Genomic DNA, 22,635 nt, shown 5'->3' with positions numbered 1-22,635 from the left:
GGGCAGATTTACGCTACATGAAATTTCTCTTCGCGCTGCGCGCGATTTAGTAACATGTATATTGCTTTTAATTTGGGGACTACGACTACCACCCTTGCAAAACTGCGATAAAAAATAAATAAAAATAACATTCAGTTACAGAAATGAGTCTAATTGTTATCGCAATTACAAGATAACGATATGATCATAGAGTCGGTTTAGGCCGTTTGGACATGAGTTAACGATGTACAATTACGCTCCTTGCATTTTCGAAGTCATCATCCTCCACCTGCTCTGCCGCTAACTCTGACCATGTGGTCGTAGAGAGGATAAAATTATATAGTGATATATGGAAGAACCAATATTATTGACATAATTCATTCAAATCATTTAACGTCCAGATGCATATAGTAAAAGCCCCAGAAGTTGCATCGATTATGATGGGCTCAAGATCAGTGATAATTTGGGCGGGAGGAGGCAGAAAATGTGGCTTCGGCCCTGGTTACAACCTACAACACAGAACAACATACTCCTGAACCGGATCGTGACCACATCTAGTCAATAGACAAAGCTTTGCTGGTGTGACGTCATATTATCCACAATGTGCTCACACCACATTCTGAAATCCGCTAGTGGGCGCTAAAAAGCGTCCGGAATTTGAATTACAAAAATATGGTAACCCTAATTTAACTCGATATGACAGATCTAACGGCAATTCATCCACTAACTGGTGGGGAAGCGAGTGGCGCAGTTGGTTAAGCGCCAGCGTCACGACACCAATGGTGGTGGTTCGAATCCCGGTTCGGACTAATTACTATGTGTCGGAGGTTCTACGGGCTCCTCGTCGCCGACAGTCCGAGTGGGCCGAGCTATAAGTCAGCAGCAAAAACGAGACGATGATAAAGCGCGCGTGACAGAGACTGCCTGAAGAGAGTGCCTGAGAGAGTGCAAGCACGAACATTCAAGGGACGAAGAAATGCATCTTCATTGTACTGTATAACTTGTAATGCCGTGGAGCACAAAGCCTTAAAACAGGCTATAAGCACCACTGATGTGAATGATAATAATAATAATAATAATCCACTAACTGGTTATCGCGTGCTCGGGCCAGAACTGAATTGGAAAGGGTTTTCGTGGCATCGTTTACTTTGCGCATTATTTTCATGAGCTTGACCCGCGCATCGTCACGTCACCGGAGCTACGGCCAAAGCCCCTGACGAAGTCGCGAAATGGTATCTCAATTTCTTGCTTGTCATATCCGATTAAACCGAGGAAGTTCAGAATTCCAGTGCAAAATTCTTCGATGCTGTTCAGATCATTTCCGGAGCCCTTGGCCTGATATTTGCGCTGCTTCCACTTGAAATCGATGTATATATTCGTTACGAATTCAAGAAGTCTTTCATCTAACAAATCCAAGACATCCTTTGTCTTTATATTCCCCATGGCGTGGGACTTTTGCGGAGAGCAGGACAGTATGTTTTGTAGCTTTCGTGAGAAGCATCCACCGTATCTCACAACCAGGCCTGTTGTAAAAAACTTGATTTTAAAGTTAATCAATAGCGTTGAGGTTGAAATGGATCAAATAAATAACTCTATAGAGCAGGGGTGTCAAATTCAAATTGCGTCGCAGGCCGGATTCAAACTTTAAAATCGCTTCGGTTCGGGCCAGTCAATGACTCCATAATGTCATCTCATACCCTTGCTTTTCACTTGAACACTTTTTTTTTCTAGCACATATATAGATAATTATCATAATAGTATATATTACATCGCAACCAAGATGATGGCGGGTTTTGATCTAGATCTCGAAGCCAGCAAAACCTTTATTCGCGAATAATAGAATTGGCAGCAATACAATGATTGGCTGAATACGGCTATGAACCGCGAAAAGAGCGACGGTAACGCCGAAAAGACCTATTTCTGTCCTACCTTTACTTTAGCCGTAATCTGGAGTCATCCCGGCGTGTGTGCTTTCTGGGGAATACAAGAGAGGTAACTGTAACCGCAGACGTTGGAATTTCATTTATCATTATTAAATCGGAGGTTTATCTGTAGTCCGGGTACATTCTGAGTCGGAAGTGGCGGAGCAGTGCTACAATAGATCTTTGAATAATATTTTTGTGTAGCTAATATATTCTCTGTGTAAACAGCATATTACGGTTCCGTATTATCTTTTTGACTTCTGTAAATAACTGCTTTTTGTTACAATTTTCAATAAAGCTTTTGTAACAAAGCAAGTAAATCATTGAGATTGTCAAGGTGCATGCTCGTTAATGTTGATTTTTTATGCTGCCAGCGCCATGCATAGAGTAGCCCGCAGTTGAAATGCAACAATTTTCAACTAAAGGTGTTATAATGAAGTGAAAGTTGTAATAAATGAAAAAAAGTTCAGAGTGCACAACCTACCAAGGTTCGTTTGTGAACGTGAAACTAAATTTCTGAGGTTCACACGCAGAACGCGAACGTGAACCTCACGTTCACACAATCCTTAATATGTAGATAATAATCATTTACGCAAATTGCGGCTTCTGCTGGCAACTACACCCATAAAAACTAAAGTCTTATGTATCGACTGGGCTGCATTCCGTTTACATCACCTTCGTTACACTTCCTTACGTGGTGCACGTAAAAATAACTTGCCTCGCCCTAAACGCATATAGCCTCATGAGAGTAAGTGTAGTTAGTTCGTTTTAATAGAAGTAGAAGTGATGCCATAACGTTGTACTTGATTACAACCAGATCTAGGGATTTCCAAGACATGTCAAATCTACTGCAAGTGGAAGAAAAAAGTGAAAGGTCAAACACTTATTCGAGCAAGTAATTTGACAAACTAGTTTTGATAGAGGGTTCGAGTAGTCCGTAGGACGACTTTTTGTCTTAAAAACATAAGATTTCGCCCATTATGTTAGTACTTTTCTACATTTCTGGTTAAAATTGCCTGTTGTTACAAAGTAGCTTGACGAGAATAGAGAAAAAACGTTCAATAGCAGCAGTTGTTTGCTGGCAGCATTGAGATTCGGTGTATACTGCTGGAATGCCAGTAAAACATCCATTGGTTCAATCGACAAGGTTGCGCACATAGCACTTTTTAGACCTCAATCCAAATCTAAGTTTTGTATCTCGCGTACCATCCATACGTTGACAACCACTGTCCTATATGAACTAATGTCAACCTCCTAGACAAGCTTCAAATTCAGATTTGAAATATCGGCGTGAGCTTGTAATAACTTCGGACCTGTTAAAAATATCACCTGTTTTTGGTGTGTTGATCATCACGCCATGTCAACTTATTTGTTTCATTCGATGGTTTATAATTCACAATGAGTAGACAATAAACCATCTCCAACAGTCGGCTTATAAAGTAGGCTACAAGGTGTAAAATGCAAAATGATAAATTCCACTTCGACGACACCAACGAAATGTAGTGGGCTAAATAACTTGAGCTTTGTAGACAATTTCGACATTTTTTGACCTAACACTACAATTATGGATAAATATGCCATTTTTGATATGTCACAAGATAATAGCCCTTCAGAGGTGGGTGGCTACATTCGAATTTGCAAGATGTATCTTAGCGACTAAAGCAAAACGAATAATTAAACTACAAACACACTGAATCTTTGAAAATATTTTCAGTTAGCGTCACCCAGTAACTATTTATAAGAATAACTATAATTCAGACATGGGGTAATCGTGATTAGTAATCGTAATCGATTACGACGATTACAGCATTTCCAAGTAATCGTAATCGCAATCGATTACATTCGAAAAAAATCCGAAGTAATCGTAATCGTAATCGACTACTTCAGATATGTAATCGATTTCTTTGTGAAAGAACGATTACTTTTCCTTTGTGCAATGCCCGTGACATATAAACTGAACATTCGTGAACAATGAGCAGGGCGATTTAAAACAGGTTTTGGACTGCAGAATTGTCGGATTATCAAACGCCTCTGCTCATTATTGCGTCACAAGTATTAGCTTGGTTCTTGATTGCGTAACGAATTATCCGCACGTAGTAAATTGATATTTGTTGTACATGTAGTACTTACACTGTGATCAGACATGGGGTGATTACTTCATGAATGTAATCGATTGCGATTACGATTACTTATGAATCACGCGATTACGATTACGATTACGATTACAGCAAAATACGCGAGTAGTCGATTACGATTACGATTACTTCGGAAAGGTAATCACGATTACTCACGATTACATTCATTTTGCTTCTGTGAAGTTATCTTTGGAAGACAACAATGCGATGAAAGAAGGTCTTTATTTTTAAATGAGACATAATGACGTTATTTCCTGTGTATGACACATTATATACCATTGCATGATTCACACAGAAATAGGCATTTCGGTGCCAGCCAATACCGCAGCGCAACACACCAATACATGCTACATCGGCCGAAACATTGTGTATTTGTCCATTGTCCATGCCCATAGCCGCGCTGGATGGTCGCGAAGAATAGTCTTCTCAATCTCAGCCCCATAATACAAATGCCACCGAGGGCACTCACTGAGGAAAATGATGAATCACGTGCATAAATGTCAATTTTTGGGTGCGTGTCACGAAAGTTTATCGTTTAGTTTTCTTTTCATCTGCTAAGTTTGGGCGACTCCAATATCTATCGACTATATAGCAGACAGGAGGTCACGAGTTAACAACATACAATAAAGTTATAGTTGTAAATTATGGGCCTAATTCGCGCTTGGCGCGACTTGACAGCAAATGCACAGCGGATCCATCACATCAAATCGTGTTTTCCAGTTCTTGTGAAAAGCCAGGTCGTTAAGGTGGGTCTGGGGGACTTCGCCCGCCACAAGCTTTATTGATCGCCTTATGGGGAGCACAAGATCACCATTTGTGAGAATGGCGGCGGCGAAGTGCTGTTTCGGTACTGACTCTAGCTGCAATCCACTCTAACGTGGTGTGTAAGCAGATGGCTAGTGGCACATCCGAATGATGAGTATAAAATTGCGAAAGAACAATTGTTGCCCGTTTTAAGTATAGGGCCGTATGAGAATATGATAAGGTAAACACTTAATGCAGATATTTCGATCTGCCGTTATACGAGTAACGGAAAATAACGTCTTGGTTATGATTTTTTTATCAGCAGCCTGGATTTTAATGTTTCGATGTAGAAATTGTCATGTTTAATTTGACGGGTACAAAATTTCAAATCTTTAGCCATTTATACGTAAATAGGCCTACCGCTCGCCAGTCAGCAACGGTCAGATTGCGTTTACCTAAGCATAACAAAACATCATTACATTGTACAATTTGTACATACGTTACTATTCGAAACTAGGCCGATTGGTGATTATTATCCTGCTGCGAGGTAGTGGCGTGTGCAGTGTATTGATAACCTGACATGTTCCACAGAGGGTGTTCTTACAATCACAGTACTACATGTACATCGAGTATCTATTTACTACGTGCGGATAATTCGTTACGGAGAGGTCTCAAACTCGAATGTGCTCGCGTGCCAATTTCCGACTTTTTTATGGCGCCGCGGGCCGCAGCATCAATAATGGGGGGAATTCAATTTATTTCCAAGTATAGGCCTTATTTGACTGGATTGATTCACGGTTGGCACGAAAAAATCACATTTTAAGTATTTCAATAAAATTGTTGCTGTAATTGGCATAGTTTGTCAAAATGATTAATTGTAGACACCATGCGAGAGTACAAATGCATCAGGACATCGTAAAAGATGTCGCGTTATAATTATGCAGCTAACGGACATTTGACGTGCCTCAGTTATAGGTAGAATTTAAGAATTTCACAAAGATTGATCTGACATCGGAGCATTGGAGCAGTACAGCCTGATCTGGGTTTCTGGCATAGGCCTACTCCTAATAACTAGGCTATGTTGATCATGTCATTACCGAAGTTAAATACAATCAGCGTTAGATTTGCCTCCGAATATTGAAACAGATCAATACCAACTTGAAGATAATGAATACTGTGCCATAGCAGTATAAATGTGGAATCGTCCTTCTCTGGTTGTAACGTTTGACGCGACGAGTGCATGTACGAGTTATTGTACAAAAGGTCTCGCCCAAGTCCAAATCACAGTTTTCATTCACGAATCATCAACGGGTCATGTTTTACCATCATAAGCAAGTAATATCACGTAATAGTTGATCTTCCACTGCGTGGTTACTTTTGAAAGTGATGAAATAATGAAGTTTGATGAGTAGTTTCAGGCTTCTGAAGTAGTTTTAGAGCGAAGTTTAAGTTCTCGAATTAAAAAAAAATGGTAGAAAAATATTGTCGAATACTTCGAAATCCCAAATGCCGTCACGGGCCACACAAAATAGTATCGCGGGCCGCGTGTTTGAGACCTCTGATTTAGAGCAATTCGTACGTGCAAGTCATTCATTACATTATAGCTTTGGCAGTAGCCTAAATCTCGGTGCGCTAGGTAGGGCATGGTTTGGTATGGTATGGTATGGTATGGTATGGAACGAAATATCGGTATGGAATATGGAAGAATGCAAGTATGGTATGGTATGGAAATTTCACAAGTATGGTATGGAATGTTTTTTCCGTACTTCCCTACTTTTTCCATACTTTGGCAGTTTTGCCATAATCATGACAATGATCCTACTTTCGATTAGTCAAATTGATTGCATACCTCAGAAAATCGCTCACTGTCTATGTTCATATCTTGAATTGCGATTTATCACTCACTCACCCACCCCGGTCGACATCTATTTGAAGACAACAAAGTAGCGCTACGCGCATATGAAGGAAAATAATATTAATAATGAATATTCAAATCAAATCAAATTTAAATATCATAAAAACGAATGATATTCGACCTCTGTCAGATTACAACTTGCATTTCGGTTATCGTAACTTCCACTCTGTAAACTACCAAGGTAATTTTACAATCGTAGACTATGGGAATGTAGAAGTTACAATCATATTTATATCAATTTGCGGGAAAAATGAACATTTGAATCGCTGTACCAAAATGATTGTAGTGATGTAAATTTATATTTTAAGATATATATGTTCTAATGCAGTGGTTTCGAACCGGTGGGCAATTTAGGGGTTTCTGGTCGGGTATAGACTCACTTGTAAAAAAAATCACATTATTAACCACGTTTATTAGCCGTCTGTGTATGAAATGCCGATCGTATCTCTAATATTTAGGCCCATTAGCTCATTTGCAATTCATCAATTCGTCTAATCCGTGCCTCCAATTAGCGAGAATCGACTGGACAGTGGCCCGCGATCTTCCGCATAAAGGTTGTTATTCAGTCGCACGTGAACTGGTGTGATTGAAATCACCTGATTCGTTATAATAAGAGTTAATATGTATATGAATATGTATTCACGGGAGACCGCGGACTCGCTATTGATAGCATAGCCAACTCGTTACAGATGAAATGACTTATTTCTTTTCTGGTTATAGTAGCGTGCGAAAGTGTAGCTCATAGAGGCTTATATATCTAACAGCAGGAAGTTTTTATGGCCCATGCATAGTTTGGCATTAACACATGTAAATTGATGCTACCTCGCTACATTTGGAAATATTTCAAACCCTTCCTATTTTTTCTGTCGGCTCACACAGATACACTTGATGGGGTGCAACATTTCGTTTACGATTACCAGTTCACTGCTCGTACATTTCATTACGTGCTGTTCAATTCTAGGGGTCTTAACTTTCACCAATACCAAGTCTTTACAAAACAAATTCTTACCAAATTTTATTGGAGGGAGCAATATTAAAGGGTGCAAATATAGATTTCAGGTTGTGGGGAAGAACGAAAAAGGGGTTGGGAACCAATCTTATAATTTCACAATAACTTCGGTTTATGTAGCCTAATTTTGTATACTGATAGCTGTCCGTTACCACATTAGATTTACATGTCATGAGATTCTTTTGTAATTTCCAAATGATCCCGTGTGTAGGCCTATATATTATGGTTCCGTATTTGGTGATTAGGTAACATACATTGCTGACGACATAAATAATGATAGAAAGAAACTCGGGATATCATTGGTGCATCAGGGCTGTTTAAATGCATAATTTCATTCAAAATAATTAGAATAAAAACGCCGCAACATTTCCATATATCAAAAATAGAATATCACTTGAAAGGTTGGCAGGGCCGTAACAGCACTTCGTCAGGCCCCCCCCAAAAAACGTTGGTCTGGGGCCCCCCATAGGGTGATAAACCGGACTTCTGGGGGGCTTTACCCCAAGACCTCCCTTGTCTACCCGCTATTTCACGCTACCTGTCATGAATATGGGGTGTTCGTTTAGTGAGCAGCCCATTCTGGCCTAGCCGCGCGAAGCGCGAAAAATTTAAAGAATTCATGATCGAATCTGTTATGTTCTTGATCTTGTTTGAACAATAACTCAATGCGACGAGGTTGCAATACAGAATCAGTATATTTTACAGCAGTATGACTTTAAGGCAGCGACACGATCCAGAGTGCAGTTAAATGAAAAGACAACGAGACAACAGAACACAGGGTATAAATAAAAGCACGACACACGAGGAAATAATGATTGGCGGTAATTACTAGTCCTAAAGAAATTAGGAGATGAACAACACTGACGTAAATGCGCGAACATAACAGTCCTCCCCTGTAAGTTAAAGGGATACCCACATTTACGTAGGTCTATAGAAATCCGGGGGTTTCCTATTCCTTAGAGGATAACGTCTACCCGACGGACGGGCAGGACTAGCTGCAGGGCGTTGTGCCCTATATCTGACCAATGGTTGCTCAGCTTGTGACTGTTGCGGCTGAGCAACTTCCTGTGTGGCTGTATCATGACCAGTGGAAATCAAGCGTGGTTGGAGTTGGTTTTTGTGCCTCCTCCAATACCCATGATCTGTTTTTAGAATGTACACAACACGCCCCAGTATTTCCGTCACCACGCCAGCAACCCACTTTGGTCCGCTTCGGTAACTGCGAGCGTAAACCGAGGAGCCAATCTCGAAATGAGTGACTGATTGTCCAGGCGTAACGGGTTTCGATTTATCGAAGGGCGAGCACAAACTTAGCAAATTGCGCGGCTGTCGACCATGTAAAATCTCGGCAGGCGTAATTAGAGCAAAACGTATCGAATTCATTCGATGTGAATTGCGGCCCGCCATCCGTGACAATTGTTACGGGCAAGCCTTCGATAGAGAAGACTTCCCTCAAAGCGTTGACCACACACAAGGTTGTGGTAGAACCGACATTCATTACTTTAACGAAAGGATATTTCGAATGCGCATCGACGATGACAAGAAACATTTTATTGTTCATTGGACCTGCGAAATCCAAGTGAATTCGTTCAAAGCTTTCAGAAGTTTTTGGCCATTCGCGATACTGACGATCAGGCGCTTTCATTACTTTACGGCAAGCGTCGCAACTCTTAACGAGATTTTCAATGTCGCGATTAATAGAAGGCCATGCGATGTAACGTCGAGCCATCTGCTTCATTTTCGCGATACCCCAATGTCCTTCGTGCAACAATGATAAGGCTCGCGAGCGAAGTGACTGCGGAATTACTACGCGCTGAAAACCATCAATATTGAGCATGACTATGTCTTCGTGCAGAGAGAGCGAATGTTTGCGAGTCGAAAACCAAAAAAAATCATCAATGTGCACCTTTGGATTCCAATTACCATGAGTGACAGATAATTTTACTAGTTTCATGGTTTTGTCCTTCAGCGTCGCATCGCGAATTTCATTGCGAGTTAACGGTAAGCCATCGAATGCCATATTAATAGCGTGAACGATCTCCGCGTTTTCACGAATTTCCAGTTCGTCAAACTCAGGGTCTGGACCCTTTGGTAGGCGAGATAAACCGTCGGCGTTTCCGTGCTGATTAGTCGGTTTATAGCGAATATCGTATTGATAAGCCATGAGCGTTAGTGCCCATCGCTGTAAGCGTTGCGCTGTAATCACGGGAATTTTCTTGTCCGGCGAGAAAATAGCTAAGAGCGGTTTGTGGTCCGTTACGAGCGTAAATTTCCTACCATACAAGAATTGACGAAATTTAGTGACTCCGTAAATGATTGACAGAGCTTCCTTCTCGATTTGAGAGTAGGATTTTTGCGAATCAGAAAGTGTTTTCGACGCGTGCGCGATCGGTCTCTCTTCGCCATTGTGCTCGATTGAGAGGACAGCGCCGATTCCGAATTGAGAAGCATCAGTTGACAAAATGAGCTGCTTGTTTACATCATAATGAGCTAACTGCGTAGCGTCGATTACGTCGTTTTTGAGAATGCGAAAAGCTGCGTCACAGTCCGTATTCCAAATGAATTCCGCGTCTTTTTGCAGAAGACGGTACAAGGCAGCGGCTTTATTCGTGAAATTAGGAATAAACGCGCGATAATAATTGACTTTGCCCAGGAATGCCTGTAGCTGGCGAACATCCTGAGGTTTAGGCAACTGTTTGATTGCTTCAACGGATTTGTGAGACGGGCGTTTGCCGTCCTTGTCGATTATATGACCAAGATACTCGATACTACTTTTGAAAAATTCACATTTAGCGAAGTTGACGGTGAAACCGTATTCGGTGAGGCGCTCAAAGAGTAGCGATAAGTTGCGAAAATGATCGCGTTCATCAATGCCAGTAACGATTATGTCATCGATAAAACTAGCAACACCGGGTAAGCCGGCGATCATGGCATCAATACAGCGTTGAAAATTTGCGGGACTAGATGCGACTCCGAAACACATGCGTCGATAACGGAATAGACCGAATTGCGTGTTGATGACACACAAATTCTTCGCATCATCATCTAATTCTAGCTGAAAATAAGCATCGGCAAGATCAATTTTCGTAAAAATGCAACCACCCTGTAACTTGTGAAGAATTTCATCCAAGGAGGGCAGGGGATGTTGATCTATCTGAATTTGTTGATTCAATGCTTTGAAGTCACCACAAATGCGTACTGATCCATTTGATTTAGTGACGGCAACAATTGGTGCTGCCCAATCACTGTAATTGATTGGTTCGAGGATACCTTGATTGACTAATCTATCCAATTCGGTTTGAACAGCGATTTGCCTTGCGAAAGGCAAAGGGCGTGGCTTGTTGAATACGGGCTTGGCATTAGGTTTCAAGTGAATTGTCACCTTTGTCTTGGTGCATCGTCCTAATACATTAGAGAAAACGGAGGGAAATTTGGACTGAAAAGATACCAATTTGTCGTTCGAATCAGAAATGTCAATAGTATTACATGATTGCGATTTGACCATCTGCGAGGAAATTGCATCCAAAGCAGACGTTCCCTTAGCGGTCATGGAGAAAGCATCGCTCCAATCGAGACCGAAAATGTTTTGCCCACGGTGTTCGTCGAGAACTACCAATTTTAAGCCATCTCGAACTTCGGAACCCACCTGCACGGTTACAGTGCAAATACCTTTCACTTTCAATGGCTTGTCGCCATACGCTACGAAAGAGCAATGGTATGCTGAGAGTTTCGGAGAGCCCAAAGTTTTGTACCCAGTCAATCCCACCATGGCGGAGGGTGCACCAGTGTCCCACTGTGTCGGCAACGGAATGCCGTTGATGCTGGAGTTGATCCAGAGCTGGTTTCCTACACGTCGATATAGTTGATCGATGTCGAAGGAGAAGAGTGGCACTGAGCAGAAATTGACGGATGTGACCTGTTGCATGATACTAGGTTTGGTAGACATGCAAACAGGTTTGATATGACCTTTACGACCACATTTCTGACATACTGAATGTCGATATTGACAGTCTTTTCTCTAGTGATCGATGAAACAGCGGCTGCAGGATTTCAGTCTTTCCGGGAAGTTGCCTTGGATGGATTTGGAAGGTTTTCTCCCCTTCTGATAACTTCCCGTCATTTTGTTGACGATGGAAGTGTCTTTTCCGCTACTCTCGCCCTGGATAACCCTATCAGTTTCCAGCGTTCTCACGTATGTTGCGGCTACTTTGAGAACGTCGTCGAGGGATGGATTGGTTTGTGTTAGACAATGCCGTCTCACATCCGCGTGCGGCGTTTCTTTAATGATGAGATCGCGCATTAGCTCATCAACGTAGCTCTGATCACAGCCATCTCTTGAGCATATGAAGTTGCAATCCTTGGAGATTCCGCGTAGAGTAGCGATCCAATCGGCGTACGATTGTCCCGGTTGCATTGCAATTGTAAAATTCGTACCTGGCAGCTTGCACATGAATTGAGTCCTTGAAGTGTGTGGACAACTTCTCAGTCAACGCGTCGAAGGATTGCGCACTGACATCAGCAGCACCAAACAAATTACGTAGGAGCGAGTACGTTTCAGGTCCAACCCATGAGAGTAGACACGCTCTTTTCTTCTCCATGTTGGAAATGCCGTAAATTGCTAGGTGATGGTTGAATCGTTGCAGATACTGGTCCCATTTCTCCTTCGATTTTACAAACGAATCAAACTTGGGAGCGGTAGCTTCAGATGTTGACGTACCGGGACTCAACCTCTGCGCTAATTGCGCCATTTCTTCTTTATGCTGTGCTTTTTGCTGTTCCATCGTTTCATGTAGACTCGCCATCATTGCCTGCTGCTTTTCGAGCAGCTTCAGTATACCTTCTACCATGCTTTATCTTCGTCGCAGAAATAACTATGAATCCGACTTCTGACACCAATTGTTATGTTCTTGATCTTGTTTGAACAATAACTCAATGCGACGAGGTTGCAATACAGAATCAGTATATTTTACAGCAGTATGACTTTAAGGCAGCGACACGATCCAGAGTGCAGTTAAATGAAAAGACAACGAGACAACAGAACACAGGGTATAAATACAAGCACGACACACGAGGAAATAATGATTGGCGGTAATTACTAGTCCTAAAGAAATTAGGAGATGAACAACACTGAACGTAAATGCGCGAACATAACAGAATCTGTCAGTATCATCAGTGATTGCATATGTATTGCTATCAATTTTTATCCCCTATCTGCTGACGTAATCAAATTTACCGGTAGAGCTGAGTGAGATGTATTAGAAAAGGTAGGACCCCTCAATAATAATTAAACATCTTCGGGCGTATACCCGTCGGCAGTAACGAAACAGCACTTCGTCAGGTCCCCAAAAAACTTGGGTATTTGGCTCACATAGGGTGATAAACCACCTCCCTCCCATCGTGTTGACGCTTTTACCACGAAATCAGCCGTACTGCCTAGTGAGCCAGCGCGAGGCGCAAAAATTTTCGAAAATTAATGATAAAATCGGTCAATGAGATCGGGAATTGCATTTATATTGCTATCAATTTCTTGCCTCTCTGCTCACTTTATCAGATTTACCGGTAGAGCTGAGTGAGGAGTCTTGGAAACCGTAGGGCCCGTAAATAATAATTAAACATCTTCGGCGGGCGGACCCGTTGGTATGACTTCGTTACATGATGTTATTTCGTGACCTCCTGTCTGCTATATCAAAAAATATGGGATCGGGAAAACTTACTAAACTAAAAGACGCACACGATTTCAAATTGGTTTTTCTTCACTGGCGTATAACTTTTCCCTGCGGGATGGAATTCGTCTTCTGAGGTTGAGATTGCCAAGACAGGAACATTCGGCGCCAGTCATTTAGGCGGTTAGGCTATGGAAAATTAAAGCTATATGTATTTTGTATATTTAACGAAGTTTTCGGTCAGCGTAAGTGCAGTCCTTTTCGGTCAAGGTTTTTACGCTGCCGATAGTGCTGGCACACTTCTTGCAGTCGCATGTAATATGTCCTAAATCGTTATATGTCTTGGTGCATCGTGTCGTGGTATTGGCCAACGCCGATATGTCCATTTCTAAAAATCCTGCGTGTTCTTTTCTTGGGGAAATATTACCAAATAATCATGATATTTGGCACCTTGAAATCGCGCGAAGCGCCAAAAATTTTTGAAAAGTTGCATAAATTCTCAAAAAAATACTCTATAATTTATGCTAATTCACGAAATAATTTTGGGCCCCCTTCGAGCTCGGCCCCACCCCCAATTGGGGGGTTTGGGGTGCGGCAGTTACGGTCCTGAAGGTTGGGCAAGTAGCGAAAGTATGGAAAAAGTATCAAATATGGTACGAAAGAATGTTGCTATGGTATGGAAAATTGTCAAGTATGATATGGAACGATTGGGCGGGTATGGAGTATGGAAAATTCCCATTCCATTCCATACCATACCATACCATGCCCAGGCGCTGGGTAGCTGTTGGTAATAGCTGGCGAACTGCACTGCCTGAGACAGACAATAAGATGCAATATAGGTTGCCCGGTTTCGCCCTCAATTAGGCTATAAATCAACACAATTTAATTCATTTCCAAAACTGATCAAATTTAGCATGGCAGGACAGAACGACGCCGTGCTCTCTGTAGTCACTACCAGCATCAGGATTAGTCTCAGTGCAACCTAGAACCTACCTTAAATTGGCGTAAGATATACCTTATGTATACTATTAGATCAGGGGTGGGCAACCTGCGGCCGTAGAAGGGAATTTGTGCGGCCGTCGACGCCTAATTCAATTAGTATGTGTTGGCGGCCGTACACATGCAAATTGCAATTACGAATTCACTCCCGAATTTTCGAAAGATTTTATTTGATCTTGAAATTTTCTTCGCGCTCTGCGCAATTCAACAAGACTTCATTTTTCGATTTTAATGCAGTAGCGCCCTTCTTGATCTGAGGCGGAATAGGAATCGTCAAGAAAAAACAATTCATTCGCGGCTCTGAATAAGTTTCGCGCTTCGCGCGACAATATGCACTCCCAGCAACTATTCATAACATTGCAACACGCGATTTAGGTGCGTACAGTAGGCCGTGGTGAAAAGTAGAATAGTTCGGAGTTCACCAGGAATGGATATGTACAGTTTACCATAGGTCTTTTGCGTCCAGATCGTTTATTGCGGCTATGCCCTGGAATGCGGCCAGGCTGCATAAGTAATCGAAATGCGGCCATGATTAGCAAAAAAGTTGCCCCCCTCTGTATTAGATGATGTGTTCTTTTTCACATGACGATAAATGCAAGGGGGTTCAGGGGTGCGCGATTTTTTTGACCATCGCCAAGGGGGGCGCGTGTCTAAAAAGGTTGAGAACCGCTGCTTTAGAATGCATGTAAATACGACAAGGTAAATAGGCTATACAGTAGCATAAATTTAATAGTAGCCCTCAAATACATGGTAATAATGTTCTGCAGCCCGCAGCGTCTTTTGCTGTTAAAATACAGCCCGTTAGGGCCAAAGAATTTTTTTGGGTGGGCCAACTGTCTCTAAAATGGACCAACCTTAACCATATCGATTCTATTGAATCTATTTGAGTTATACATGCATATACTCACCATGGAGCTGTACATCATTGTGAATACTGTATTTTACATAGGCCTATACCTGTATTTCGTAATTGACTATAGCAGATCATATGGATAAAGACTCTCTTTCTGTGCTACACCAGAGCGAACTGAACACTGAACAGTAATTCTATGAGCCAGTGAAATCAAATGTGGTAGGGATCGGCTCAAATTGACCCTAGACCTGGATCTGCTTTTACCTGACACATTTACCATTGTATTGTAATGAGATCGATAGACTCCATGGCATCGGGGTGTCAAACTATTGGGCCGGACCATGCAGTCAATCGATTCCAAAATGTTACCGCGTGCATTTGCTTTTCACTTGAATACTTGATTAGCAAACACATATACACGGACCATAATGATTTTATTTTAGCAAGTCGTAACAACTTTATTCGCAAAGAATGGAATTGGCAAAATACGATGATTGTCCGGTTGAATACAGTTAACAAACGACAAATCAGTGGCGCTGACGATGATAAAAGTTGGTATATTTCTATGCCCTCTTTGCAGTACTCCAGGGGTTCTCAAACTGGAGGGCGTGCTCTCCTTGGGAGGTTTGAAAGCATCTGCAGGGGGCGCGAAGCTGCGGTCAAATGGAAAATTTTTCCGCGCTACGCGCCATTTACCTTCCGTTCCTGGTTTTTCCTCTATGAATACTTCTAAATTCATATTTGAGAATTCTCTCCTCAACAGTCATAACCTTCCATGCCATCAAAGTACCCGTTGGGGTTGCGAGCATTCTGGCTGCATCTTGTGATATGACGATAAGGACGGGGAGGGGGCGCAAAATATTTCACTGTCATAAAGGGGGGCGAGTCTTAAAAAGTTTGAGAACCGCAACTAGCGTTAGCCCTGCGTACACGTTGTGGGAAATACAAGATATTTGACTATAAACGCGGACGTTCGAATTCGATTCATTATTATTAAATAACGAGTCAGGTTTTTGCTAAGTCCGGGTACCTATTGGTTCGAAAGGGACAAAAGCAGTGCGACCGGATGTTTGAATTATATAACTGTATAACAAATATATATTCCATGTAAACTGTATGTAACTGTTTCGCGTTGACGTTTTCGCTACTGCGAATACCTACTTTTTGGTCCATCATTCCATAAAACATTGACCTTAGTGTGCACTTTTGCCTTCCCTAAATTGGGTGTCAATGTCACCGACTTTAGTGGCAACTGTATAAGAGTGAAACCACAATACCGTAGTCCGGTGGTTAAGATATGGCATATCAACATGAGCAATGTCCAATTGATCATGTTCAACATCGCTGACCTCGCTGTTAAAGCAGCGTCTTGAAAAAGCCCAGAAGAAGAGTGAGCCGCGCTCGAAAGTCGGTAGCAGAGACCTGAAAGAGGACGCACGAAACCGAGAGAGAATGAAGAGTGGGAGTGCGCGTGGAAGTGAAAAGTCGTCCTCATTGCCAACGCAAAGACATTGGACTTTAAGAAATGTACGGTCGTGGCGCACAAGGCCTAAAACAGGCGATACGCGCCACTGTAAAATGTGTATTAATAATAATAATAATAATAATAATCATGTTCAACGTTTTCCATCTTGCGGCGGGAATATTTCATGCAAACAATCTCAACATTTTCTGCAACTGTGCTGGATAATATTTTAAAAAATCAATCAACCCAGAATTGCTTCGCGGATCGGATGAAATCGTCTGGCGGGCTGGAAGCGGCCCGCGGGCCAATGTTTGACACACCTGCTCAATGCCACATATAGGCCTAGTATATAGTATATATCTTCGACTTATTCGCATTTCGCAAGGACTATCTTCACTCTGTTGGTGTTGTATAAAGCATAGGAAGGCGGGTGCGTTCATATTGGGGCGTTGTCCGACCTCCGTTTCAACAGGAAATCAACATCCCGTACTTTACGGATTCTTGTCTGTAATGTGAGCTGCATGAACATGTTTTAATGCCACATGTAATATTAGCCTATGTCATGGGAAGCCAATATGCCACGACACATTTCTATTAGTCTGAAAAGGAATCCGTAAGGAACTGAATACATCAGAAACAAATCTAAGAATTATATTCTCACGTATTCTATGCAACATAATTACCGTAGCATTTTAATATTTCATCTAAAAGAAGCTTCATGTCTCTTTAAATCCAATTCGCGACGATCAATGCTTTGCCTGACTAACATTACAATCAAGACCGTAAAAGCACTTCGTCAGGCCGCCCAAAACGTTGGTCTACGGCAGGGGCGGACAACATACGGCCCGCGACGTGATTTTGAGCGGCCCGCAGAAGGTTTCTGGTAGTACATGGTAATATGGCCCGCGACCACAATCTGCCGCAATCCCACACTATAGTTTATTCTTTAGCGTGTGTCTGTGAATAGAGTGCAAGAGTGGAGCTTACGCGTAACCGCGAAATAAGTTTGTCAACACGAAATGGCTTGCATTACCGGCATTTACGGACGTACTCCACCGTAATGAATTGATCTTTACAAATTAGGAAAAAGTCCCAATCCCTCGTTCGTATACAATACATTATACCAGGAGCGCGCTACATACGGCCCGCGGTCACAGTCTGTCGCAATTTGCCACTACTTGCTCACTACGTCAAATTATAGTGACTGTAGGTTATTCATTCTTTTTTCGGACATAAATAATAGTGATATTTAGTTATTCTTTAGTTCTTTGTTTTCTTTGTGTGTGACATGCAGCCAGAGTTCAAAGAACCAGTTCACAAGTTTAATCGATCACAGATGTGTCGGTGACTTCAACAGCTATTGAAATACATTACGTTTATGGAATACTATTTTGATTTCTATGCTTCAAACTTAAATCTTACATTAAACACGATTAATCCTTGTATAGGTGGATAAATAGGCTAAGCTTTTATGGTATCTATTCAGAAATCCGGCCTGCCAAGTATTTCATTTCCCTATATCCGGCCCGCCGACTGGAGAAGTTGGTCAACCCGGGTCTTGGGCTTTCTATAGGGCAGTGGTTCCCAACCGGGGAGGAATTCCCCCCTTGGGGGGAATTTTGCAATTTTTAGGGAGGAATTCCACTTTAGAATTGTAACGGATTTCCCAAATTGTTCATGTCCGAACTGTCATGTAGTCAACCAGCTATATCCGAATGTATGCTCCTTATGGCTTTTTTTGCTGAAAGTATGTTCAAATGCTATTTGAAATCTCTTTTTTACATACAAATTCCTCCTTGTTTTTTTATAATTAGTTCAGATGTGCTGCAGCTCGCAAGGCAATTTTGTAGGCTAGCGACGTCCTCTCAATCAAATATATCCTAAGCGAGCAAATGTCGTGCCGAATCTATCGCAACCAGGCCTCTACTGAAGGTATTTATCTTATATTTTCAAGTCAACTTTTTCAGACAGTGGCAAAATATTCCAACGTCATCGATTCAAGTCAAACAGATCGCTAGCCTTGCTTTATTTTAGTGAACAGCTCCCCGATCAAAAAAAGACATGTTGAACATGGTGCGACGTTGCCGAAACGTAATGGGTTTCCTAAATTTCAATGAGCTCCAGCAGGAAATCTCATCGCGTGTATGTTATATATCAGGGCTGTAACCTAGTCACGATGCTCCGAGTCACAAGTCAATCTCACTTCCATAGTTTTGACTCGAGAGTCAAGTCGAGTCATTCTGAATTCAGCATTGACTCAAGTCCGACTCCAAATCACCGAGCGGAGGGATCGACTCCGAGTCATTGTAATGGTATTATGACTCGAGCCCGAGTCCAAGTCATTGTGTTGATTGCTCAGTTTCCAGTTCAAGTCTTGTTCAACCCACTTTTTATAACTCTCTTTGGTGATATTGAATAATTTGGATTTATATTATACTAATTTTCCTCAGTTTGAGCAGTTTCTTGTCGCATTTTCAAGTATCAAGACCAATAGACGAAATTCCAATCGGGTGGTCACTTTACTGTTCTTCGAAATTACAATGAAATGTCGGTTTTGGCCGTCTTATAGTCTCGAGTCATATGGCTTGGTTCGAGTCATGCGTAATGGCTCGAGTCCAAGTCGAGTCAATACAAAGATTGTCTTGATTCGAGTCATTTCCGTACTTTGGGAATATGACTCGAGTCAGGTCGAGTCATCAGAAAATGGTGGCTCGAGTCTGGTCAACCCTGCTATATATGAAAGTAACAATATTATTGGCCCAATGCATAGTCAAACTTGAGAAAAAAATCGCGAGACCAGTAAATTTATGCATACTGTTTTTTCACAGCAGTTGTATTAGCGATTGGTGCATGGTAAGCCGAAAACACAAATGGAAGTGTGGGGGTCTGTTGAGACAAGCCTCCCAGAATTTGTTTGATTGGGACCGAGACCATTGTTTTTGGAGGTCTACAAAGTGTTGTTATAGCTAGAAACAAACACTCGGTACCCGCCCGTCTTATTCTCTTGGTCCATAGGTCTTTGCGCAGTAAAAATTACCTTTTTTAATAATCGGGCAGATTTCTCCTAAGGGGGGAATTTTGGCTCAAATTTCGGCCAAGGGAGGCGCGAGACGAAAAAGGTTGGGAACCACTGCTATAGGGTAATAAACCAAACTTCTGGGGGGCCTTCTGGTTGGTCGTATTTGCCGCGACTTATCACCGACATAAATTGTACTGTTTAGTAAGATGCGTTCGTTCGCCTATACGCGCATAGCGCTAAATTTTCATCAATTCATGCTTGAACCTGTCAATATGATCGGAAGTCCTTGTTGGCCATGATTTTCACGATGGCCGATCTCATGTTATATGACCTAAAGATTCATATGTCTTGGTGCGTCGTGGCTCAAAAATGCCCATTTCCATAAATCATGTGTGCTTTTTCTTGGGGAAGGGGTAGGGGAGATGTGGTACCGACGGATCAAATATTGCAAAATGATCTCTGGCCCCCAAATCTTAAGCCGATAATACCATGTAACAAAATTTTGCAAAAGCTTTAGTTGGCTAAAATACTTTATGTATTGTGTTTTAGTATCCTAAACTAATTACCAAAATACCAAACTTTTTCCTGAAGTGTCCCAAATTTTGCAGAAATGTCAATTTCTCTAATTTTTGATTTTACTCATACTTGCATCGTATTAGTCACAATAATTCTTTATTGGGCGTAAGAAAACGCTAATGAAAACGATAATATGAACAAATAGAGCTTACTCATGCATCATAGAACAATGCAACACTTTTAAAATCGTCAGAAGTGGTTTTGCTTTCATGACTTGCATCTGTGAAATGAGAAATCTTTTCTTATTATGAACCAAAAATAACACCATGTAACAAAATGTTGCAAAATTTTAGTTGAGTAAAAAATTTTTTGGCTCAAGAAAACGGAAGATTTTGACCTAAAAAATCTTAATTTTAACCAAATTCGACTTAACGTATGCAAATTAGGTGTTTTCTCACATAACGTTAAGATTGTTCTACAGTACGTATCTTCATTTCTGGTTCGAACTGTCTGTCCTTACGAAGTAGTTTGGCCTGAGAAAAACTTTTTTACCGTAAAAATTGACAAATTTTTACGTGAAAAAACTTTATTTTAACGAAATCTGGCTCTATGAAGAATGCCAGTAGTTACATTACGCATTATGGCAAAAATATTGAAAATGCTATGTAGTAGGCTACAACGAAAGATACTTTCCTACATTCTCGGGTAGAAAGTTTCTGTCCTTAATAAGTAGCTTGCCAATAATGGAGGAAGAACGTTCTACAGCAGCAGTTGTTGGCTGGCAACACTGACGTTGAGCGTAAACTGACACACCGACACCGACAATGGTATCTACATCACAATTTTTCATCATGGGCTTCTTGATATAAGAACCATGCAATGCCCGCGCAGTCTTGCTTCAGTTGAGATATTGCGGTACGTTGAGCGTAATACCATGCCAACCTATTTGTGTCATTTGAATGTTTATGATTCACAATGAGCAAACCATGGGCCGTCTACAACGGTGGGCCTAAAAAGTAGGCTACAAGCTGTAAAACAGGCCTTTGGAAGTACAGAACTTCAATATTGCAGCAAACAATACGTTCATGTTGACAAATTTATTCCACTCGAACCTTATCGACTGGCTCTCGTCAGGAGCGAACGCCAGAAAATTAGGTTAACCAAGTTCGAAATACAGAATGAATTTTGTTGTTGCGACTCTGTGTACTTGTCATTATTACGTCACAACGACAAAATCTTCTATGACAGTGAAATATTTCGTGACCCCCCCTACCATCCTTATCGTCATATCACACAATGAAACCAGAATGTTAGCTTGATGATATGAAGGTTAAGACTGTTGATGAGAGAATTTTCCAATATGAAATTTGGACTATACGCAGAGCAATAATTATGAAATGGAAGTAAATCGCGCCAAGCGCGGAAGATTTTTTCAGTTTACTGGAGCTTCGCCCCCCCCCCCTTCAGATGCTTCACGCTTTCCAATGGGGGAAATATGAGAAATAATTTATCATGGCTGTTATATCTAGTTAACGAGGCACGCATAGAACACCCATGTAAATAGGCTAATTATTTTATGTTGTGATTGTCACGTTTCAATAACAATGTAATTGAAATTGTAATTAGGTCAAATTTTCATCAAATTACAATTACAATCAACAAAATGGAAATGCTTCATTTATAATTACAATTACATGAAAATGTAATGAATAAATTCAGCTCAATAAAAATTACAATTGATTCAACTCTGCATGACACAAGACAAAACAATTTCATCAATAGGCCTACAATTGTAGAGATAGATATATAGCAGGGGTCGGCAACCCCCGGCACGCGTGCATGATTTTTTATGGCATTCCAAAGGATTTGACGCACACGACTTATCCATGTTATTGCGAAAAGTGAAACAGAAGGTTTTATACCGTATTAAGCTCGTAGGCGACCCAATTTTTTTGGTAAATCAACATAAATAGACTCTTTTGGGGTAGCTTTTATTTATCTTCAAAACTTTTTACGCGTGATTGACTGGGACCTGATTTCTTTATTGAAATTTGGGAAACCCCAATACACATAAAGAAAATATTTTTAAAACATGCATAATGTACAGAAATGAGTCCAAATGTATTAGCAATTATGAAGAAAGGCGCTCGCCACACATTCTCCTGTGCGCACAGACTTTGAAAGCAGTACGCACGCACGCAAGCGCGCTAGCTTAGAGGGAACATTGCTGATAAGTAGATGTAGTAGTTCAGAAACATAAACGCTTGAGAAAGTAGTGCAAGTAATCAAAACCGACTTAAAATTACTTACTGAATTCCTCTGCAGGACAATAATTACTTATTACTTCTTTGAAATGTGCAATTTGACGTTCTAGAAATTTTGCCGTAGTTTATTGAACACATTTTACACCAGTGGT

General features: G+C 41.2%; 1 protein-coding gene and 1 long non-coding RNA gene across 2 annotated transcripts in view; both read right to left on the bottom strand.

Moving 5' to 3' along the window:
* The window catches only part of LOC145436102 (uncharacterized), a 423,401-nt gene that overhangs the window by 199,133 nt on the left and 201,633 nt on the right, over positions 1 to 22,635 (bottom strand). The gene's annotated exons all lie outside the window — the stretch shown is intronic.
* LOC145436097 (uncharacterized) overlaps positions 1,062 to 22,635 on the bottom strand; it is a 38,480-nt gene continuing 16,906 nt past the window's right edge. Inside the window, exon 2 of the mRNA XM_080313383.1 lies at positions 1,062 to 1,502. Coding sequence (XP_080169509.1) covers positions 1,141 to 1,502 — 362 coding nt within the window. The 3' untranslated portion in view covers positions 1,062 to 1,140. The remainder of the gene's footprint in view (positions 1,503 to 22,635) is intronic.

Source organism: Botryllus schlosseri, chromosome 3, assembly GCF_051294905.1.
Source record: "Botryllus schlosseri isolate E-star chromosome 3, Bs_hap1, whole genome shotgun sequence".
Lineage (NCBI taxonomy): Eukaryota > Metazoa > Chordata > Ascidiacea > Stolidobranchia > Styelidae > Botryllus > Botryllus schlosseri.
The sequence above is the reverse complement of the archived record's forward strand: the minus strand, read 5'-3'. Positions and strand labels throughout refer to the sequence as shown.